Raw genomic sequence first — 20,302 nt, forward strand, 5'->3', positions numbered from 1 at the left:
GGTCATTCTTACACCGTTTTGTTCAGAAGAGATGGGGGAATCTTCCAGTGTTTACAATTTATCATTAAAATATGAATTATTAAAGATATTTGACTTCTAATGCACCATAACTGAGTAGAGCGAAGCAAAAACTGCCTTGACTTGCCCTCAAACAACGCTTTGTAACTCGAAATCTATTTGGAGTATCGATATCATTCTTTCACCGTAAGAGACAGCAGGCTTTGGTGAACAGTCATGGAAATTTTCAGGTCTCTGTGGAAATCCAAAAAAAAGTTATGACGAGAGAAAAAAGTGGTTCATTTCCACAGTTTGAAATCTGAAGAAATCTGAGCGAAGGACGAATTTCCTACCCTCAAACAAGTCCAACTCATTTCAGAACGGTAATAGGTGAGAAAGAAATTCTTGAATTGTGAGCGTCAGGGGTGTCTGAAGATATTCGGGGACAAGCCTCATGTCTTAAAGTCGCTTCGTTAAGGAGATATGACGATTCGAATATGCCTCTCATTACAGAAATCCAGCGATGATTTTGAACAAGCTCTCCATTGACTTTATATGGAGAGTTTTGAGACCTTGTGTTGGTCTGAGGAGATTTGCAAAAATTCTATAAATCCCACAACAATGATAGTGACATTTTCTGAAAGCCAGCAAAAATACCTACGTTTTGATGTATAATTTGTGGAAGTTGAGTGAAAATTGAGCAAGTAGCAAGAAGTTGTTCGGACATGAAGTGAAAATTGCAAAACCTTCAGTGACACACTGGAAGCCAAGAGCATAGCAACCATAACAACGCATGTATTTTGTGAAAAATCACAATTTTGCAACTCAAAACTTTAAGAGGCATAAAAGTAAAACAGTAAAAGATTTCAAAAAGCTGAATCATACCTGAATAGCCCAATAATTTATGAACATTTTAAAGTTTGAATGGTTGTTCTAGGTGAAAATATGAGGAAGTAGTTAAGTTTCAAAAACAAGCAAATTTTAGCAGAATTGCAGAAGTTTCCCATTCATTTCAATGGGACAAATTAAAGGAAAAAAGTGGAATATTTTAAAAAGTATAATAGTTAAAAATAGCAAAAATCGTAGCGTAAATTAGCAGAAATAGCAGAATAGTTTAAAATTTGAACGGTGAAAATCGGCTGAAAATTGTGGAAGTAGTTAAGTGCCAAAAAGTGTACGGAAGCAACTAGAATAATAATAATAAAGAACTAGAAAAATTTGCATTTCCTGCGAAAATGCAGTGTGGATGCTTAAAGCTGAAGCTGTATGCAAAAAGTAGCTGAAAAAGCTGAAAAGTTGCAGAAATTGTAAAAACTTTGCAGAAGCAAAAGAACTTTGCTAAAATGGAATAACTTAGCAGAACTGCAATATCTTAGAGGAAACATAATACTTGGCAGAAATACAATAGCATAGCAGAATTTAGCAGAAATATTGTAACTTACCAGAAACATGATAACTTCTCAAAAATACAAGAATTTAGGAGAAATAGTATAAGATAACAGAAAGAATATATTTAGCCAAAAACACTTAAACATTACAGAAACACTATGATTTAGAAAAATAGTACAACAGAGCAGAAATATTGTGATTTACCAGAGACACTGTGATGAACTATGAATCTTGTAATTTTAAATTGAGACTATGTTTTAGCACAAATATTATAATTTGGCAGAAATACTATAATTTAGCAGAAATACTATATTAAGCACAAATCCTATAAAAAGCAGAAATGGCATGATTAAGCACAAATACTACATTTAGTAGAAATACTTTGTTTTAGCACAAATCCCATAAAAAGCAGAAATACTGTACTATGATTTAGTAGAAAAACTATAATTAATCAGAAATACTAAATTTAGCAGAAATACTATATTAAGCACAAATACTATGAAAAGCAGAAATAGTATATTAAGCACAAATCTTATAAAATAGCAGAAATGCTATGATTTAGCACAATAGTAATAAGTTAAACAGAAAAATTGGAAAAGCAAAATGGACAGCTGAAAAAATGCTGAACATGCTGAGGGTCCCTCAAATATACTTGTTAAATGACAAAAATCTGCAAAAAAATTTATTACAGCCACACAATCACAAATATGTACACATGAGGAAACACACATGCACATAGAGACCCACACACAAGATCCAATTCAGTCAACCAGTCTAAATATATTGAATTTAAATCTTAGAATGAGATCATCCCATTAAAAGCCTCTCTCTCTCTCTCTCTCTCTCTCTCTCTGTCACAGACACACACACACACACACACACACACACACACACACACACACACACACACACACACACACACACACACACACACACACACAGGGAGAGAGGACTAAGTTTCTAGGTCAGCCTGGGAACTGCTGAATTTGAATCCACCAATCAGAGAGCCTGTGCACTTTTCCCCACCAAAACAGGTGCATCTGTTTACACACGCAGCAGCACAGAGAGACACAGGATTTTTGCAGTCTATTTCTCATAGTGACGACTCCCCTCAAACAAATGACCGTAATTTCCTAACCGTAGGGGCTAGAACGGTCATTCTTACACCGTTTTGTTCAGAAGAGGTGGGGGAATCTTCAAGTGTTGACAATTTAATATTAAAATATGAATTTTTAGAGATATATGACATGGATGACTTGTTGACTTAGAAGCCACGAATTCCCCAATATGCAAATTTGAATGCCTGAGACCACATATGTGATTGGCTGGCTGGGAAGCCGTGCAGGCCCTGATTTGTGGATTTGAATTCCTCAGCCCTCATATATGATTGGCTGGCTTAGAAGCCACGAAGGCCCCAATATGCAAATTTGAATGCCTCAGGACACTTATTTGATTGGCTGGGAAACTGTGCAGGCCCTGATTTGAAAATTTGAATGTCTCAGTCCTCACAGAGGATTGGCTGCCTGGGGACCTGGCAGAAATATATAGAAATACTATTATTAAGCATAAATACTACATTTAGTAGAAATACTATGTTTTAGCACAAATACTATAAAAAGAAGAAAAACTATAATTTAGCAGAAATACTATATTAAGCACAAATCCTATAAAAAGCAGAAATACTATAATTTAGAACAAATAGTATAAAAAGCAGAAATACTATAATTTAGCAGAAATACTATGTTAGGCACAAATCCTATAAAAAGCAGAAATACTATAATTTAGCAGAAATACTATGTTAGGCACTAATCCTATAAAAAGCAGAAATACTATAATTTAGCAGAAATACTATATTAGGCATAAATCCTATGAAAAGCAGAAATACTATGATTTAGCAGAAAAGTAATAACTTATTGAAACACAAATGCACAGAGGGACACACAAACACAGGCTCTAATCCAGTCAACCAGTCTAACTATGTTCAATTTAAATCCTACAATGACATGCTGCCAAATAAGGGCAGGGTCCTCTCTCTCCCACTAAACACACACACACACACAGGGAGAGAGGACTAAGTTTCTAGGTCAGCCTGGGAACTGCTGAATTTGAATCCACCAATCAGAGAGGCTGTTTACGTTTTCCCGCCAAAACAGGTGCATCTTTTTACACACGCAGCACAGAGACATAGACCTGCTTCTTTCAGTTTATTTCACATAGTGAGGATTCCCCTCAAACAAATGACCATAATTTCCTAACCTTAGCGGCTAGAGCGGTCATTCTTACACCGTTTTGTTCAGAAGAGATGGGGGAATCTTCAAGTGTTGACAATTTATCATTAAAATATGAATTTTTAGAGATATATGACATGGATGACTTGTTGACTTAGAAGCCACGAATTCCCCAATATGCAAATTTGAATACCTGGAGCCCACATACATGATTGGCTGGCTGGGAAGCTGTGCAGGCCCTGATTTGTGGATTTGAATTCCTCAGCCCTCAGATATGATTGGCTGGCTTAGAAGCCATGAAGGCCCCAATATGCAAATTTGAATGCCTCAGGACACATATATGATTGGCTGGGAAACCGTGCAGGCCCTGATTTGAAAATTTGAATGTCTAAGTCCTCACAGAGGATTGGCTGCCTGGGGACCTGGCAGAAATATATAGAAATATATAGAAATACTATGATTAAGCATAAATACTACATTTAGTAGAAATACTATGTTTTAGCACAAATACTATAAAAAGCAGAAATACTATAATTTAGCAGAAATACTATATTAAGCACAAATCCTATAAAAAGCAGAAATGGTATGATTAAGCAGAAATACTACATTTAGTAGAAATACTTTGTTTTAGCACAAATCCCATAAAAAGCAGAAATACTGTACTATGATTTAGTAGAAAGACTATAATTAATCAGAAATACTAAATTTAGCAGAAATACTATATTAAGCACAAATCCTATGAAAAGCAGAAATAGTATGATTAAGCATAAATACTACATTTAGCAGAAATACTATATTAAGCACAAATCCTATAAAAGCAGAAATAGTATATTAAGCACAAATCTTATAAAATAGCAGAAATAGTGTGATTTAGCACAATAGTAATAACTTAAACAGAAAAATTGGAAAAGCAAAATGGACAGCTGAAAAAATGCTGAACATGCTGAGGTTCCCTCAAATATACTTGTTAAATGACAAAAATCAGCAAAAAAATTTATGACTGCCACACAATTACAAATATGTACACATGAGGAAACACACATGCACAGAGAGACCCACACACAAGATCCAATTCAGTCAACCAGTCTAAATATATTGAATTTGAATCTTACAATGGGATCATCCCATTAAAAGGCTTTCTCTCTCTCTCTCTCTCTCTCTGTCACACACAACACACACACACACACACACACACACACACACACACACACACACACACACACACACACACACACACAGGGAGAGAGAAGTAAGTTTCTAGGTCAGCCTGGGAGCTGGTGAATTTGAATCCACCAATCAGAGAGGCTGTGCACTTTTCCCCACCAAAACAGGTGCATCTGTTTACACACGCAGCAGCACAGAGAGACACAGGATTTTTGCAGTCTATTTCTCATAGTGACGACTCCCCTCAAACAAATGACCGTAATTTCCTAACCGTAGGGGCTAGAACGGTCATTCTTACACCGTTTTGTTCAGAAGAGATGGGGGAATCTTCAAGTGTTGACAATTTAATATTAAAATATGAATTTTTAGAGATATATGACATGGATGACTTGTTGACTTAGAAGCCACGAATTCCCCAATATGCAAATTTGAATGCCTGAGACCACATATGTGATTGGCTGGCTGGGAAGCCGTGCAGGCCCTGATTTGTGGATTTGAATTCCTCAGCCCTCAGATATGATTGGCTGGCTTAGAAGCCACGAAGGCCCCAATATGCAAATTTGAATGCCTCAGGACACTTGTTTGATTGGCTGGGAAACTGTGCAGGCCCTGATTTGAAAATTTGAATGTCTCAGTCCTCACAGAGGATTGGCTGCCTGGGGACCTGGCAGAAATATATAGAAATACTATGATTAAGCATAAATACTACATTTAGTAGAAATACTATGTTTTAGCACAAATACTATAAAAAGCAGAAATACTATAATTTAGCAGAAATACTATATTAAGCACAAATCCTATAAAAAGCAGAAATAGGATGATTAAGCATAAACACTACATTTAGTAGAAATATTATGTTTGAGCAAAAATCCTATAAAAAGCAGAAATACTATATTAGGCACAAATCCCATAAAAAGCAGAAATAGTATGATTAAGCATAAATACTACATTTAGTAGAAATACTATGTTTTAGCACAAATAGTATAAAAAGCAGAAATATTGTAATTTAGCAGAAATACTATATTAGGCACAAATCTTATAAAATAGCAGAAATAGTATTATTTAGCACAATAGTAATAAGTTAAACAGAAAAATTGGAAAAGCAAAATGGACAGCTGAAAAAATGCTGAACATGCTGAGGGTCCCTCAAATATACTTGTTAAATGAAAAAATCAGCAAAAAAATGCACAGGGAGAGAGAAGTAAGTTTCTAGGTCAGCCTGGGAGCTGCTGAATTTGAATCCACCAATCAGAGAGCCTGTGTACTTTTTCCCGCCAAAACATGTGCCTCTTTTTACACACGCAGCACAGAGAGGCACAGGATTATTGCAGCCTATTTCTCATAGTGAGGACTCCCCTCAAACAAATGACCATAATTTCCAAACCGTAGGGGCTAGAGCGGTCATTCTTACACCGTTTTGTTCAGAAGAGATGGGGGAATCTTCCAGTGTTTACAATTTATCATTAAAATATGAATTATTAAAGATATTTGACTTGTAATGCACCATAACTGAGTAGAGCGAAGCAAAAACTGCCTTGACTTGCCCTCAAACAACGCTTTCTAACTCGAAATCTATTTGGAGTATCGATATCATTCTTTCACCGTAAGAGACAGCAGGCTTTGGTGAACAATCATGGAAATTTTCAGGTCTCTGTGGAAATCCAACAAAAAGTTATGACGAGAGAAAAAAGTGGTTCATTTCCACAGTTTGAAATCTGAAGAAATCTGAGCGAAGGACGAATTTCCTACCCTCAAACAAGTCCAACTCATTTCAGAACGGTAATAGGTGAGAAAGAAATTCTTGAATTGTGAGCGTCAGGGGTGTCTGAAGATATTCGGGGACAAGCCTCATGTCTTAAAGTCGCTTCGTTAAGGAGATATGACGATTCGAATATGCCTCTCATTACAGAAATCCAGCGATGATTTTGAACAAGCTCTCCATTGACTTTATATGGAGAGTTTTGAGACCTTGTGTTGGTCTGAGGAGATTTGCAAAAATTCTATAAATCCCACAACAATGATAGTGACATTTTCTGAAAGCCAGCAAAAATACCTACGTTTTGATGTATAATTTGTGGAAGTTGAGTGAAAATTGAGCAAGTAGCAAGAAGTTGTTCGGACATGAAGTGAAAATTGCAAAACCTTCAGTGACACACTGGAAGCCAAGAGCATAGCAACCATAACAACGCATGTATTTTGTGAAAAATCACAATTTTGCAACTCAAAACTTTAAGAGGCATAAAAGTAAAACAGTAAAAGATTTGAAAAAGCTGAATCATACCTGAATAGCCCAATAATTTGTGAACATTTTAAAGTTTGAATGGTTGTTCTAGGTGAAAATATGAGGAAGTAGTTAAGTTTCAAAAACAAGCAAATTTTAGCAGAATTGCAGAAGTTTCCCATTCATTTCAATGGGACAAATTAAAGGAAAAAAGTGGAATATTTTAAAAAGTATAATAGTTAAAAATAGCAAAAATCGTAGCGTAAATTAGCAGAAATAGCAGAATAGTTTAAAATTTGAACGGTGAAAATCGGCTGAAAATTGTGGAAGTAGTTAAGTGCCAAAAAGTGTACGGAAGCAACTAGAATAATAACTAGAAAAATTTGCATTTCCTGCGAAAATGCAGTGTGGATGCTTAAAGCTGAAGCTGCATGCAAAAAGTAGCTGAAAAAGCTGAAAAGTTGCAGAAATTGTAAAAACTTTGCAGAAGCAAAAGAAGTTTGCTAAAATGGAATAACTTAGCAGAACTGCAATATCTTAGAGGAAACATAATACTTGGCAGAAATACAATAGCATAGCAGAATTTAGCAGAAATATTGTAACTTACCAGAAACATGATAACTTCTCAAAAATACAAGAATTTAGGAGAAATAGTATAAGATAACAGAAAGAATATATTTAGCCAAAAATACTTAAACATTACAGAAACACTATGATTTAGAAAAATAGTACAACAGAGCAGAAATATTGTGATTTACCAGAGACACTGTGATGAACTATGAATATTGTAATTTTAAATTGAGACTATGTTTTAGCACAAATATTATAATTTGGCAGAAATACTATAATTTAGCAGAAATACTATATTAAGCACAAATCCTATAAAAAGCAGAAATGGTATGATTAAGCACAAATACTACATTTAGTAGAAATACTTTGTTTTAGCACAAATCCCATAAAAAGCAGAAATACTGTACTATGATTTAGTAGAAAAACTATAATTAATCAGAAATACTAAATTTAGCAGAAATACTATATTAAGCACAAATACTATGAAAAGCAGAAATAGTATGATTAAGCATAAATACTACATTTAGCAGAAATACTATATTAAGCACAAATCCTATAAAAGCAGAAATAGTATATTAAGCACAAATCTTATAAAATAGCAGAAACAGTATGATTTAGCACAATAGTAATAAGTTAAACAGAAAAATTGGAAAAGCAAAATGGACAGCTGAAAAAATGCTGAACATGCTGAGGGTCCCTCAAATATACTTGTTAAATGACAAAAATCTGCAAAAAAATTTATTACAGCCACACAATCACAAATATGTACACATGAGGAAACACACATGCACAGAGAGACCCACACACAAGATCCAATTCAGTCAACCAGTCTAAATATATTGAATTTAAATCTTAGAATGAGATCATCCCATTAAAAGCCTTTCTCTCTCTCTCTCTCTCTCTCTCTGTCACACACACACACACACACACACACACACACACACACTTCTCTCTCCCTGTGTGTGTGTGTAAGTTTCTAGGTCAGCCTGGGAGCTGCTGAATTTGAATCCACCAATCAGAGAGCCTGTGTACTTTTTCCCGCCAAAACAGGTGCATCTGTTTACACACGCAGCAGAGAGAGGCACAGGATTATTGCAGCCTATTTCTCATAGTTAGGACTCCCCTCAAACAAATGACCGTAATTTCCTAACCGTAGGGGCTAGAACGGTCATTCTTACACCGTTTTGTTCAGAAGAGATGGGGGAATCTTCAAGTGTTGACAATTTAATATTAAAATATGAATTTTTAGAGATATATGACATGGATGACTTGTTGACTTAGAAGCCACGAATTCCCAAATATGCAAATTTGAATGCCTGAGACCACATATGTGATTGGCTGGCTGGGAAGCCGTGCAGGCCCTGATTTGTGGATTTGAATTCCTCAGCCCTCAGATATGATTGGCTGGCTTAGAAGCCACGAAGGCCCCAATATGCAAATTTGAATGCCTCAGGACACATATATGATTGGCTGGGAAGCCGTGCAGGCCCTGATTTGAAAATTTGAATTTCTCAGTCCTCACAGAGGATTGGCTGCCTGGGGACCTGGCAGAAATATATAGAAATATTATTATTAAGCATAAATACTACATTTAGTAGAAATACTATGTTTTAGCACAAATACTATAAAAAGAAGAAAAACTATAATTTAGCAGAAATACTATATTAAGCACAAATCCTATAAAAAGCAGAAATACTATAATTTAGCAGAAATACTATGTTAGGCACAAATCCTATAAAAAGCAGAAATACTATAATTTAGCAGAAATACTATATTAGGCACAAATCCTATAAAAAGCAGAAATACTATAATTTAGCAGAAATACTATATTAGGCATAAATCCTATGAAAAGCAGAAATAGTATGATTTAGCAGAAATACTGTATTTAGCACAAGTACCGAAAAGTACCAGAAATACTATGAATTAGCAGAATAGTAATAACTTATTGAAACACAAATGCACAGAGGGACACACAAACACAGGCTCTAATCCAGTCAACCAGTCTAACTATGTTCAATTTAAATCCTACAATGACATGCTGCCAAATAAGGGCAGGGTCCTCTCTCTCCCACTAAACACACACACACACACACACACACACACACACACACACACACACACACACACACACACACAGGGAGAGAGGACTAAGTTTCTAGGTCAGCCTGGGAGCTGCTGAATTTGAATCCACCAATCAGAGAGGCTGTTTACGTTTTCCCGCCAAAACAGGTGCATCTTTTTACACACGCAGCACAGAGACATAGACCTGCTTCTTTCAGTTTATTTCACATAGTGAGGATTCCCCTCAAACAAATGACCATAATTTCCTAACCATAGGGGCTAGAGCGGTCATTCTTACACCGTTTTGTTCAGAAGAGATGGGGGAATCTTCAAGTGTTGACAATTTATCATTAAAATATGAAATTTTAGAGATATATGACATGGATGACTTGTTGACTTAGAAGCCACGAATTCCCCAATATGCAAATTTGAATACCTGGAGCCCACATACATGATTGGCTGGCTGGGAAGCTGTGCAGGCCCTGATTTGTGGATTTGAATTCCTCAGCCCTCAGATATGATTGGCTGGCTTAGAAGCCATGAAGGCCCCAATATGCAAATTTGAATGCTTCAGGACACATATGATTGGCTGGGAAACCGTGCAGGCCCTGATTTGAAAATTTGAATGTCTAAGTCCTCACAGAGGATTGGCTGCCTGGGGACCTGGCAGAAATATATAGAAATATATAGAAATACTATTATTAAGCATAAATACTACATTTAGTAGAAATACTATGTTTTAGCACAAATACTATAAAAAGCAGAAATACTATAATTTAGCAGAAATACTATATTAAGCACAAATCCTATAAAAAGCAGAAATAGGATGATTAAGCATAAACACTACATTTAGTAGAAATATTATGTTTGAGCAAAAATCGTATAAAAAGCAGAAATACTATATTAGGCACAAATCCCATAAAAAGCAGAAATAGTATGATTAAGCATAAATACTACATTTAGTAGAAATACTATGTTTTAGCACAAATAGTATAAAAAGCAGAAATACTGTAATTTAGCAGAAATACTATATTAGGCACAAATCTTATAAAATAGCAGAAATAGTATGATTTAGCACAATAGTAATCAGTTAAACAGAAAAATTGGAAAAGCAAAATGGACAGCTGAAAAAATGCTGAACATGCTGAGGGTCCCTCAAATATACTTGTTAAATGAAAAAAATCAGCAAAAAAATGCACAGGGAGAGAGAAGTAAGTTTCTAGGTCAGCCTGGGAGCTGCTGAATTTGAATCCACCAATCAGAGAGCCTGTGTACTTTTTCCCGCCAAAACATGTGCCTCTTTTTACACACGCAGCACAGAGAGGCACAGGATTATTGCAGCCTATTTCTCATAGTGAGGACTCCCCTCAAACAAATGACCATAATTCCCAAACCGTAGGGGCTAGAGCGGTCATTCTTACACCGTTTTGTTCAGAAGAGATGGGGGAATCTTCCAGTGTTTACAATTTATCATTAAAATATGAATTATTAAAGATATTTGACTTCTAATGCACCATAACTGAGTAGAGCGAAGCAAAAACTGCCTTGACTTGCCCTCAAACAACGCTTTGTAACTCGAAATCTATTTGGAGTATCGATATCATTCTTTCACCGTAAGAGACAGCAGGCTTTGGTGAACAGTCATGGAAATTTTCAGGTCTCTGTGGAAATCCAAAAAAAAATTATGACGAGAGAAAAAAGTGGTTCATTTCCAGAGTTTTAAATCTGAAGAAATCTGAGCGAAGGACGAATTTCCTACCCTCAAACAAGTCCAACTCATTTCAGAACGGTAATAGGTGAGAAAGAAATTCTTGAATTGTGAGCGTCAGGGGTGTCTGAAGATATTCGGGGACAAGCCTCATGTCTTAAAGTCGCTTCGTTAAGGAGATATGACGATTCGAATATGCCTCTCATTACAGAAATCCAGCGATGATTTTGAACAAGCTCTCCATTGACTTTATATGGAGAGTTTTGAGACCTTGTGTTGGTCTGAGGAGATTTGCAAAAATTCTATAAATCCCACAACAATGATAGTGACATTTTCTGAAAGCCAGCAAAAATACCTACGTTTTGATGTATAATTTGTGGAAGTTGAGTGAAAATTGAGCAAGTAGCAAACAGTTGTTCGGACATGAAGTGAAAATTGCAAAACCTTCAGTGGCACACTGGAAGCCAAGAGCATAGCAACCATAACAACGCATGTATTTTGTGAAAAATCACAATTTTGCAACTCAAAACTTTAAGAGGCATAAAAGTAAAACAGTAAAACATTTGAAAAAGCTGAATCATACCTGAATAGCCCAATAATTTGTGAACATTTTAAAGTTTGAATGGTTGTTCTAGGTGAAAATATGAGGAAGTAGTTAAGTTTCAAAAACAAGCAAATTTTAGCAGAATTGCAGAAGTTTCCCATTCATTTCAATGGGACAAATTAAAGGAAAAAAGCTTAATATTTTAAAAAGTATAATAGTTAAAAATAGCAAAAATCGTAGCGTAAATTAGCAGAAATAGCAGAATAGTTTAAAATTTGAACGGTGAAAATCGGCTGAAAATTGTGGAAGTAGTTAAGTGCCAAAAAGTGTACGGAAGCAACTAGAATAATAATAATAATAACTAGAAAAATTTGCATTTCCTGCGAAAATGCAGTGTGGATGCTTAAAGCTGAAGCTGTATGCAAAAAGTAGCTGAAAAAGCTGAAAAGTTGCAGAAATTGTAAAAACTTTGCAGAAGCAAAAGAACTTTGCTAAAATGGAATAACTTAGCAGAACTGCAATATCTTAGAGGAAACATAATACTTGGCAGAAATACAATAGCATAGCAGAATTTAGCAGAAATATTGTAACTTACCAGAAACATGATAACTTCTCAAAAATACAAGAATTTAGGAGAAATAGTATAAGATAACAGAAAGAATATATTTAGCCAAAAATACTTAAACATTACAGAAACACTATGATTTAGAAAAATAGTACAACAGAGCAGAAATATTGTGATTTACCAGAGACACTGTGATGAACTATGAATATTGTAATTTTAAATTGAGACTATGTTTTAGCACAAATATTATAATTTGGCAGAAATACTATAATTTAGCAGAAATACTATATTAAGCACAAATCCTATAAAAAGCAGAAATGGTATGATTAAGCACAAATACTACATTTAGTAGAAATACTTTGTTTTAGCACAAATTCCATAAAAAGCAGAAATACTGTACTATGATTTAGTAGAAAAACTATAATTAATCAGAAATACTAAATTTAGCAGAAATACTATATTAAGCACAAATCCTATGAAAAGCAGAAATAGTATGATTAAGCATAAATACTACATTTAGCAGAAATACTATATTAAGCACAAATCTTATAAAAAGCAGAAATACTATATTAAGCACAAATCTTATAAAATAGCAGAAATAGTATGATTTAGCACAATAGTAATAAGTTAAACAGAAAAATTGGAAAAGCAAAATGGACAGCTGAAAAAATGCTGAACATGCTGAGGTTCCCTCAAATATACTTGTTAAATGACAAAAATCTGCAAAAAAATTTATTACAGCCACACAATCACAAATATGTACACATGAGGAAACACACATGCACAGAGAGACCCACACACAAGATCCAATTCAGTCAACCAGTCTAAATATATTGAATTTAAATCTTAGAATGAGATCATCCCATTAAAAGCCTTTCTCTCTCTCTCTCTCTCCCTCTCTCTCTCTCTGTCTGTCACACACACACACACACACACACACACACACACACACACACACACACACACACAGGGAGAGAGAAGTAAGTTTCTAGGTCAGCCTGGGAGCTGGTGAATTTGAATCCACCAATCAGAGAGGCTGTGCACTTTTCCCCACCAAAACAGGTGCATCTGTTTACACACGCAGCAGCACAGAGAGACACAGGATTTTTGCAGTCTATTTCTCATAGTGACGACTCCCCTCAAACAAATGACCGTAATTTCCTAACCGTAGGGGCTAGAACGGTCATCCTTACACCGTTTTGTTCAGAAGAGATGGGGGAATCTTCAAGTGTTGACAATTTAATATTAAAATATGAATTTTTAGAGATATATGACATGGATGACTTGTTGACTTAGAAGCCACGAATTCCCCAATATGCAAATTTGAATGCCTGAGACCACATATGTGATTGGCTGGCTGGGAAGCCGTGCAGGCCCTGATTTGTGGATTTGAATTCCTCAGCCCTCAGATATGATTGGCTGGCTTAGAAGCCACGAAGGCCCCAATATGCAAATTTGAGTGCCTCAGGACACTTATTTGATTGGCTGGGAAACTGTGCAGGCCCTGATTTGAAAATTTGAATGTCTCAGTCCTCACAGAGGATTGGCTGCCTGGGGACCTGGCAGAAATATATAGAAATACTATTATTAAGCATAAATACTACATTTAGTAGAAATACTATGTTTTAGCACAAATATTATAAAAAGAAGAAAAACTATAATTTAGCAGAAATACTATATTAAGCACAAATCCTATAAAAAGCAGAAATACTATAATTTAGAACAAATAGTATAAAAAGCAGAAATACTATAATTTAGCAGAAATACTATGTTAGGCACAAATCCTATAAAAAGCAGAAATACTATAATTTAGCAGAAATACTATGTTAGGCACAAATCCTATAAAAAGCAGAAATACTATAATTTAGCAGAAATACTATATTAAGCACAAATCCTATAAAAAGCAGAAATAGTATGATTTAGCAGAAATACTATAATTTAGCAGAAATACTATATTAAGCACAAATCCTATAAAAAGCAGAAATACTATATTAAGCACAAATTCTATAAAAAGCAGAAATACTATATTAAGCACAAATCCTATTAAAAGCAGAAATACTATATTAAGCACAAATCTTATAAAATAGCAGAAACAGTATGATTTAGCACAATAGTAATAAGTTAAACAGAAAAATTGGAAAAGCAAAATGGACAGCTGAAAAAATGCTGAACATGCTGAGGGTCCCTCAAATATACTTGTTAAATGAAAAAATCAGCAAAAAAATGCACAGGGAGAGAGAAGTAAGTTTCTAGGTCAGCCTGGGAGCTGCTGAATTTGAATCCACCAATCAGAGAGCCTGTGTACTTTTTCCCGCCAAAACATGTGCCTCTTTTTACACACGCAGCACAGAGAGGCACAGGATTATTGCAGCCTATTTCTCATAGTGAGGACTCCCCTCAAACAAATGACCATAATTTCCAAACCGTAGGGGCTAGAGCGGTCATTCTTACACCGTTTTGTTCAGAAGAGATGGGGGAATCTTCCAGTGTTTACAATTTATCATTAAAATATGAATTATTAAAGATATTTGACTTCTAATGCACCATAACTGAGTAGAGCGAAGCAAAAACTGCCTTGACTTGCCCTCAAACAACGCTTTGTGACTTGAAATCTATTTGGAGTATCGATATCATTCTTTCACCGTAAGAGACAGCAGGCTTTGGTGAACAATCATGGAAATTTTCAGGTCTCTGTGGAAATCCAACAAAAAGTTATGACGAGAGAAAAAAGTGGTTCATTTCCACAGTTTGAAATCTGAAGAAATCTGAGCGAAGGACGAATTTCCTACCCTCAAACAAGTCCAACTCATTTCAGAACGGTAATAGGTGAGAAAGAAATTCTTGAATTGTGAGCGTCAGGGGTGTCTGAAGATATTCGGGGACAAGCCTCATGTCTTAACTTTGCTTCGTTAAGGAGATATGACGATTCGAATATGCCTCTCATTACAGAAATCCAGCGGTGATTTTGAACAAGCTCTCCATTCACTTTATATGGAGAGTTTTCTGACATTGTGTTGGTCTGAGGAGATTTGCGAAAATTCTATAAATCCCACAACAATGATAGTGACATTTCCTGAAAGCCAGCAAAAATACCTACGTTTTGATGTATAATTTGTGGAAGTTGAGTGAAAATTGAGCAAGTAGCAAACAGTTGTTCGGACATGAAGAGAAGACTGCAAAACCTTCAGTGACACACTGGAAGCCAAGAGCATAGCAACCATAACAACGCATGTATTTTGTGAAAAATCACAATTTTGCAACTCAAAACTTTAAGAGGCATAAAAGTAAAACAGTAGAAGATTTGAAAAAGCTGAATCATACCTGAATAGCCCAATAATTTGTGAACATTTTAAAATTTGAATGGTTGTTCTAGGTGAAAATATGAGGAAGTAGTTAAGTTTCAAAAACAAGCAAATTTTAGCAGAATTGCAGAAGTTTCCCATTCATTTCAATGGGACAAATTAAAGGAAAAAAGCTTAATATTTTAAAAAGTATAATAGTTAAAAATAGCAAAAATCGTAGCGTAAATTAGCAGAAATAGCAGAATAGTTTAAAATTTGAACGGTGAAAATCGGCTGAAAATTGTGGAAGTAGTTAAGTGCCAAAAAGTGTACGGAAGCAACTAGAATAATAATAATAAAGAATAAAGAGAAACAGGAACTCAATAGTGTGGATGCTTAAAGCATCCACACAATAATAAAGAATAAAGAGAAACAGGAACTCAATAGTGTGGATGCTTAAAGCATCCACACAATAATAAAGAATAAAGAGAAACAGGAACTCAATAGTGTGGATGCTTAAAGCATCCACACAATAAAGAGAAACAGGAACTCAATAGTGTGGATGCTTAAAGCATCCACACAATTAATAAAGCAAATTATTGACATTGACATATTAACATTGTGTTCTCTGGACTTCAAGTAAGTCATGTTCTTTTGCCCCTTTGTGTTATACAAGATCTGAGGCTGGGTGCCAAACATAACAGACACATTTCCAGACCATAAGAGGTCTTGGCCATGTCTGGACGGTGTGATTGCACTGATGCAACTCAGCACAGCCTAAATAAAAAGATGCACCACATTCTGCAGTGAGGCAGAAGATATTCATCTACTCCAACTCAGATGACAGTTTTATACTTTTATGTAATGAATGAACGATGAAGCAGTGAAGGACCTGACTGAATCGCAAACACTGTTATTATTGAGCACTTTTGAAAGCTTGAAAGTGTCATGATTAAACTTAAATTGGACTTACTGAGCAGATTTAGGGGATTTTCCAGAGGTTGCGAGGTGGCACAGGCAAAGCGCCAGAGTCCTTCCTGTGCAGGGCTCAGCACATAAATGCAACAGAGCGTTGCTGGTGACGTCCCAGCCCAGAGAGGAGTAACGGTTCGAATAGACAGGTTTCCAAGGGAGATTCTAGGCAAGGATAGAGGCAGTGGCGAACAGGTGAGGAACTGTGGCACCAGTCCACCAATCCACCCAGATATACTCATTGTCTGTCTGCTTAATCCCAGAGGTGTGTGAAGAATAGCTGCATCAGAACAACTCGTCTTCAGGGTCGAGCAGTGATGCCAAACCCGAGCAGAGCAGCAGCTTCACCTGTAAATAGAGAAAAGGGGGCAGGCAACCAAACCCAGCCCATCCATCGAACCCTGATAAAAATTTTTTTAAAAAAAGCTGTAAAATCGAGTCCTGACATTGTCTGCAGTTGCTCTTTTATCACATGTAGCATATATAAGGAGAGGGTTTGCTTTAGATTTACTTTGCAAAATATATATTTGGTTTCAGCAAGGAGGTCCAGTTGGATATGGAAGAGGATTAGGGCCACTGGGAAAAAAATGGGCATGTCTTTTTTTTTCTTCCTTTACAGAATTCTGACTTTTTTCTCAATATTCTGAAATTCAAGTCAGAATTCAGTCTTTTTTTTCCAGAATTATTTTTTCTCAGAATTCTGGGATTAAAGTCAGAATTCTAATTTTTTTTTCTCAAAATTATTTTTTCTCAGAATTCTGACTTTTTTTTTTAAGCAGAATTCTGACTTTTTTCTCAGAATTCTGAGATTAAAGTCAAAATCCTGACTTTTTCCTAAGATTTATGACTTTTTCCTCAGAATTCTGACTTTTTTCTCAGACCTGACCTAATCTCAGAATTGGGAGATTAATCTCAGAATTCTGGAAAAGAAGAAAAAAAAGACGTACCCACTTTTTTTTTCGGTGGCCCTAATCCTCTTCCATAGCTGGATGATGCATGAGCATGCAGAACACATGACACATGAGGTTACCTGCTCTTGTCTTACATTGTCTCACATGGTTAAAATCTTTTTTTTTGTCCAATCCACAATGCTTCTATTTACTGTGTTTTCGTTTTCGCATACTGCTCTGCTGGGTAGTGTTAGAAGAGTTCAGGGTTGCACTGCGAGTGTAAGAGCAGCTCAAGAAAACTGGCTTATTCTGTGCAGTTTTCTCACTTTTCAATAGTCTTACACCCCAAAGGCATTAAAATGATAATGTACGAAGGGGAGGAAAACAGGAAATACTCCCACTTGAGAAGCTTTTCAAAGCAGATATTATTTTATCATTTAATCGTTTCACTTAGATTAAAGACAGTGCCCTTATCAACAGTTTTGTTATTCATATATACATCAACAGTCTCTTGATGACTCTTTGAACACAATATGCAGGGATAGGTGTGTCCTTCCACACCATCCCCTACATCATTTACAGCCCTGCAGTGCTTTCCTCGTCCCTGCAGAGCTCCGTGCATCTGCTGCAGTGTGAGCAGGTTGGACAAAAAAGTAGGGTGGGAAAGGCTCATTAGAAAAAAAAGTCCCTGAGCTTGGAGGAAAGAGCTGATCAAAGCCCACTGAGCGGAGCAGGATATGCCTCCGTCTCAGGTCTCTTTGATTTACTTTGACCGCGGCACCTCATCAAGATTTGACCTGCTGCTAGATTTTCACAGTGCACAAAACTAGAAGGTGCAGTGTTTCCAGCCTCATTATTCTGTAAACTAACAAGACCCCAGACAGATGCTGCTGCTTTAATAAATCTTTCAGGAAGCAGGTGCTTTTGTATTCATTCCCATTCAAGGATCACTGCTTTCTGTGCTTCCGTTGTGACTCATAAACTAATTGTGCACACCGTGCATGCATTTAAACACTTACAGGTCAGTGGACCCCAAATTGAAAACTAAAAGGTAAAAACAATTAGCTTTAATATATGACAGGAAATGTTTGTTTTATACTTTAAGTAGCAGTGTGACGCCATCCTAAATAACCAGTGCAGTGTTGCAGCATAATAGAGGAGCAGGAAACAATAACATCAAGTGTTCTGACTCCATTTAAAGTCATTCACACTTTCTATTCTTACTGTCTAACCCATGGCCATGCTCTCATTTTTACTTCCTTTTCAGCTTGTGGACATAAACTGGACCGGCCTCTCCAATATACTGGATATTCCTGGGCTCAAGTAAGTCAATTCAAACTTCAACTTTTCTTTTCCCTCAAGAAACAAAGCTTAGATTTTAAAGGATTTGAGGACTTCTAGTTTAAGTGAAGTTAACACGTGCCTAGATGTTTGCTGTATAATTTCAGGGTTTTGTTTTTCTCATTTAAACACATTTTATGTTAAAAAAAAAAAAAAGCTTAATTTTCAGAGTTTCATTCGCATTTAATTTATTAATATCTTCAGCATTGATGAAACCAAAAGTATTATGCATACAGTAGTATCTGTCTCCACTGTTATATTTAAAGACAATATTGTCTTATTGTTCAGTTTCTGGAAAGCTAAATCTCACCAGCTGTAGAGAAAGTATTTTCCACTAATGAGGTTTCCTTACGTGCACGAAGCCTCGGGTGTTCCTGTCCTCGTTACTGCTGTAGTTTATCGCAGAGTTTTGCTAGACTGAGCTGATTTAGATTAACATATCTCTTTCAAACATTTGGAAGCAAACAATGAGATCAAGTGAAACGATCCAGCATGTCTGTTTGCACACACATCACGAAAAACAGGATTAACACAACAGTTTAATGCTCGTACTGGGATAAAACAGGCCGGCTCAGTGGTGTTTGTCGCCGCCGTTTTCCTTATCCTCACCCGTTTTGTTTTGTTTGTATTAAGTGTCTTTTTCCCTCGAGTTGTTGTGTGGGCTGAGCAGAAAATAAATGAGAGCTGATTAAGAGCTGCTAACAGCCCGACGCAATTACACGCTGCCATCTTGAGTGGTACTTTTTTTTTTTTACAGCTGAAAAAGAAGCTGACAGATGCATGAATATTGAATGTAGTTTTCTGGGATTACAGCTGCCTGTTGAACGCCCCCCTGACGCTGACAGACATGTTGACACAGGCAGAGCTCAGTGGACTCTCTTCTGTTGAGTTCTCTGTGGGGGTGAAATGGATCCACAGAGCTTGTGTGCCTAGACGTGGGCGTGTTAGTCTGGGTGTTGATGTGGGTGAGGGGTTAGCTGGGTCTTCGTGGTCCAAATCACAGCTACAGCGCACGCAGCGTCAGCCGTCCACTTGAAGACTTGCCCAGTGGGCCTCTTTTAAACCTTGTTAATAATATTAAGACTGTCATTAATTAGTAGCTGTGATAACATGTTGTTGTTTAGTGGAGTCAGTATTAACCATAATCAACTTCTTAATGTTTTGTATTAGCACAAAACAAAGCTGAGGCTAATGGAAATGTGATTAGCTTTGCTCCCTTCATCTGTACCCTCAAGTATAATTTAATACAACGCAGTGCTAGCCTCATAAATTATGCTCCCAGTTAGAGGGGGAAAAAAGGATAACCTGGGATATCATTAACAGCAGGCATAACTGAGAGTTTACAGGTTGCTAGTGCAGTGATTCCCAAAG

General features: G+C 36.2%; 1 protein-coding gene across 2 annotated transcripts in view; it reads left to right on the forward strand.

Annotated features, from left to right (window-relative positions):
* The window catches only part of esyt2b (extended synaptotagmin-like protein 2b), a 58,401-nt gene that overhangs the window by 16,802 nt on the left and 21,297 nt on the right, over positions 1-20,302 (forward strand). For both annotated transcript variants that reach the window (XM_080864962.1, XM_080864963.1), the window contains exon 7: positions 18,858-18,913. In XM_080864962.1, the coding sequence (XP_080721088.1) occupies positions 18,858-18,913 (56 nt within the window). The remainder of the gene's footprint in view (positions 1-18,857; positions 18,914-20,302) is intronic.

This window comes from Rhamphochromis sp. 'chilingali' (assembly GCF_963969265.1).
Source record: "Rhamphochromis sp. 'chilingali' genome assembly, chromosome: 18".
Classification (NCBI taxonomy): Eukaryota; Metazoa; Chordata; class Actinopteri; order Cichliformes; family Cichlidae; genus Rhamphochromis; species Rhamphochromis sp. 'chilingali'.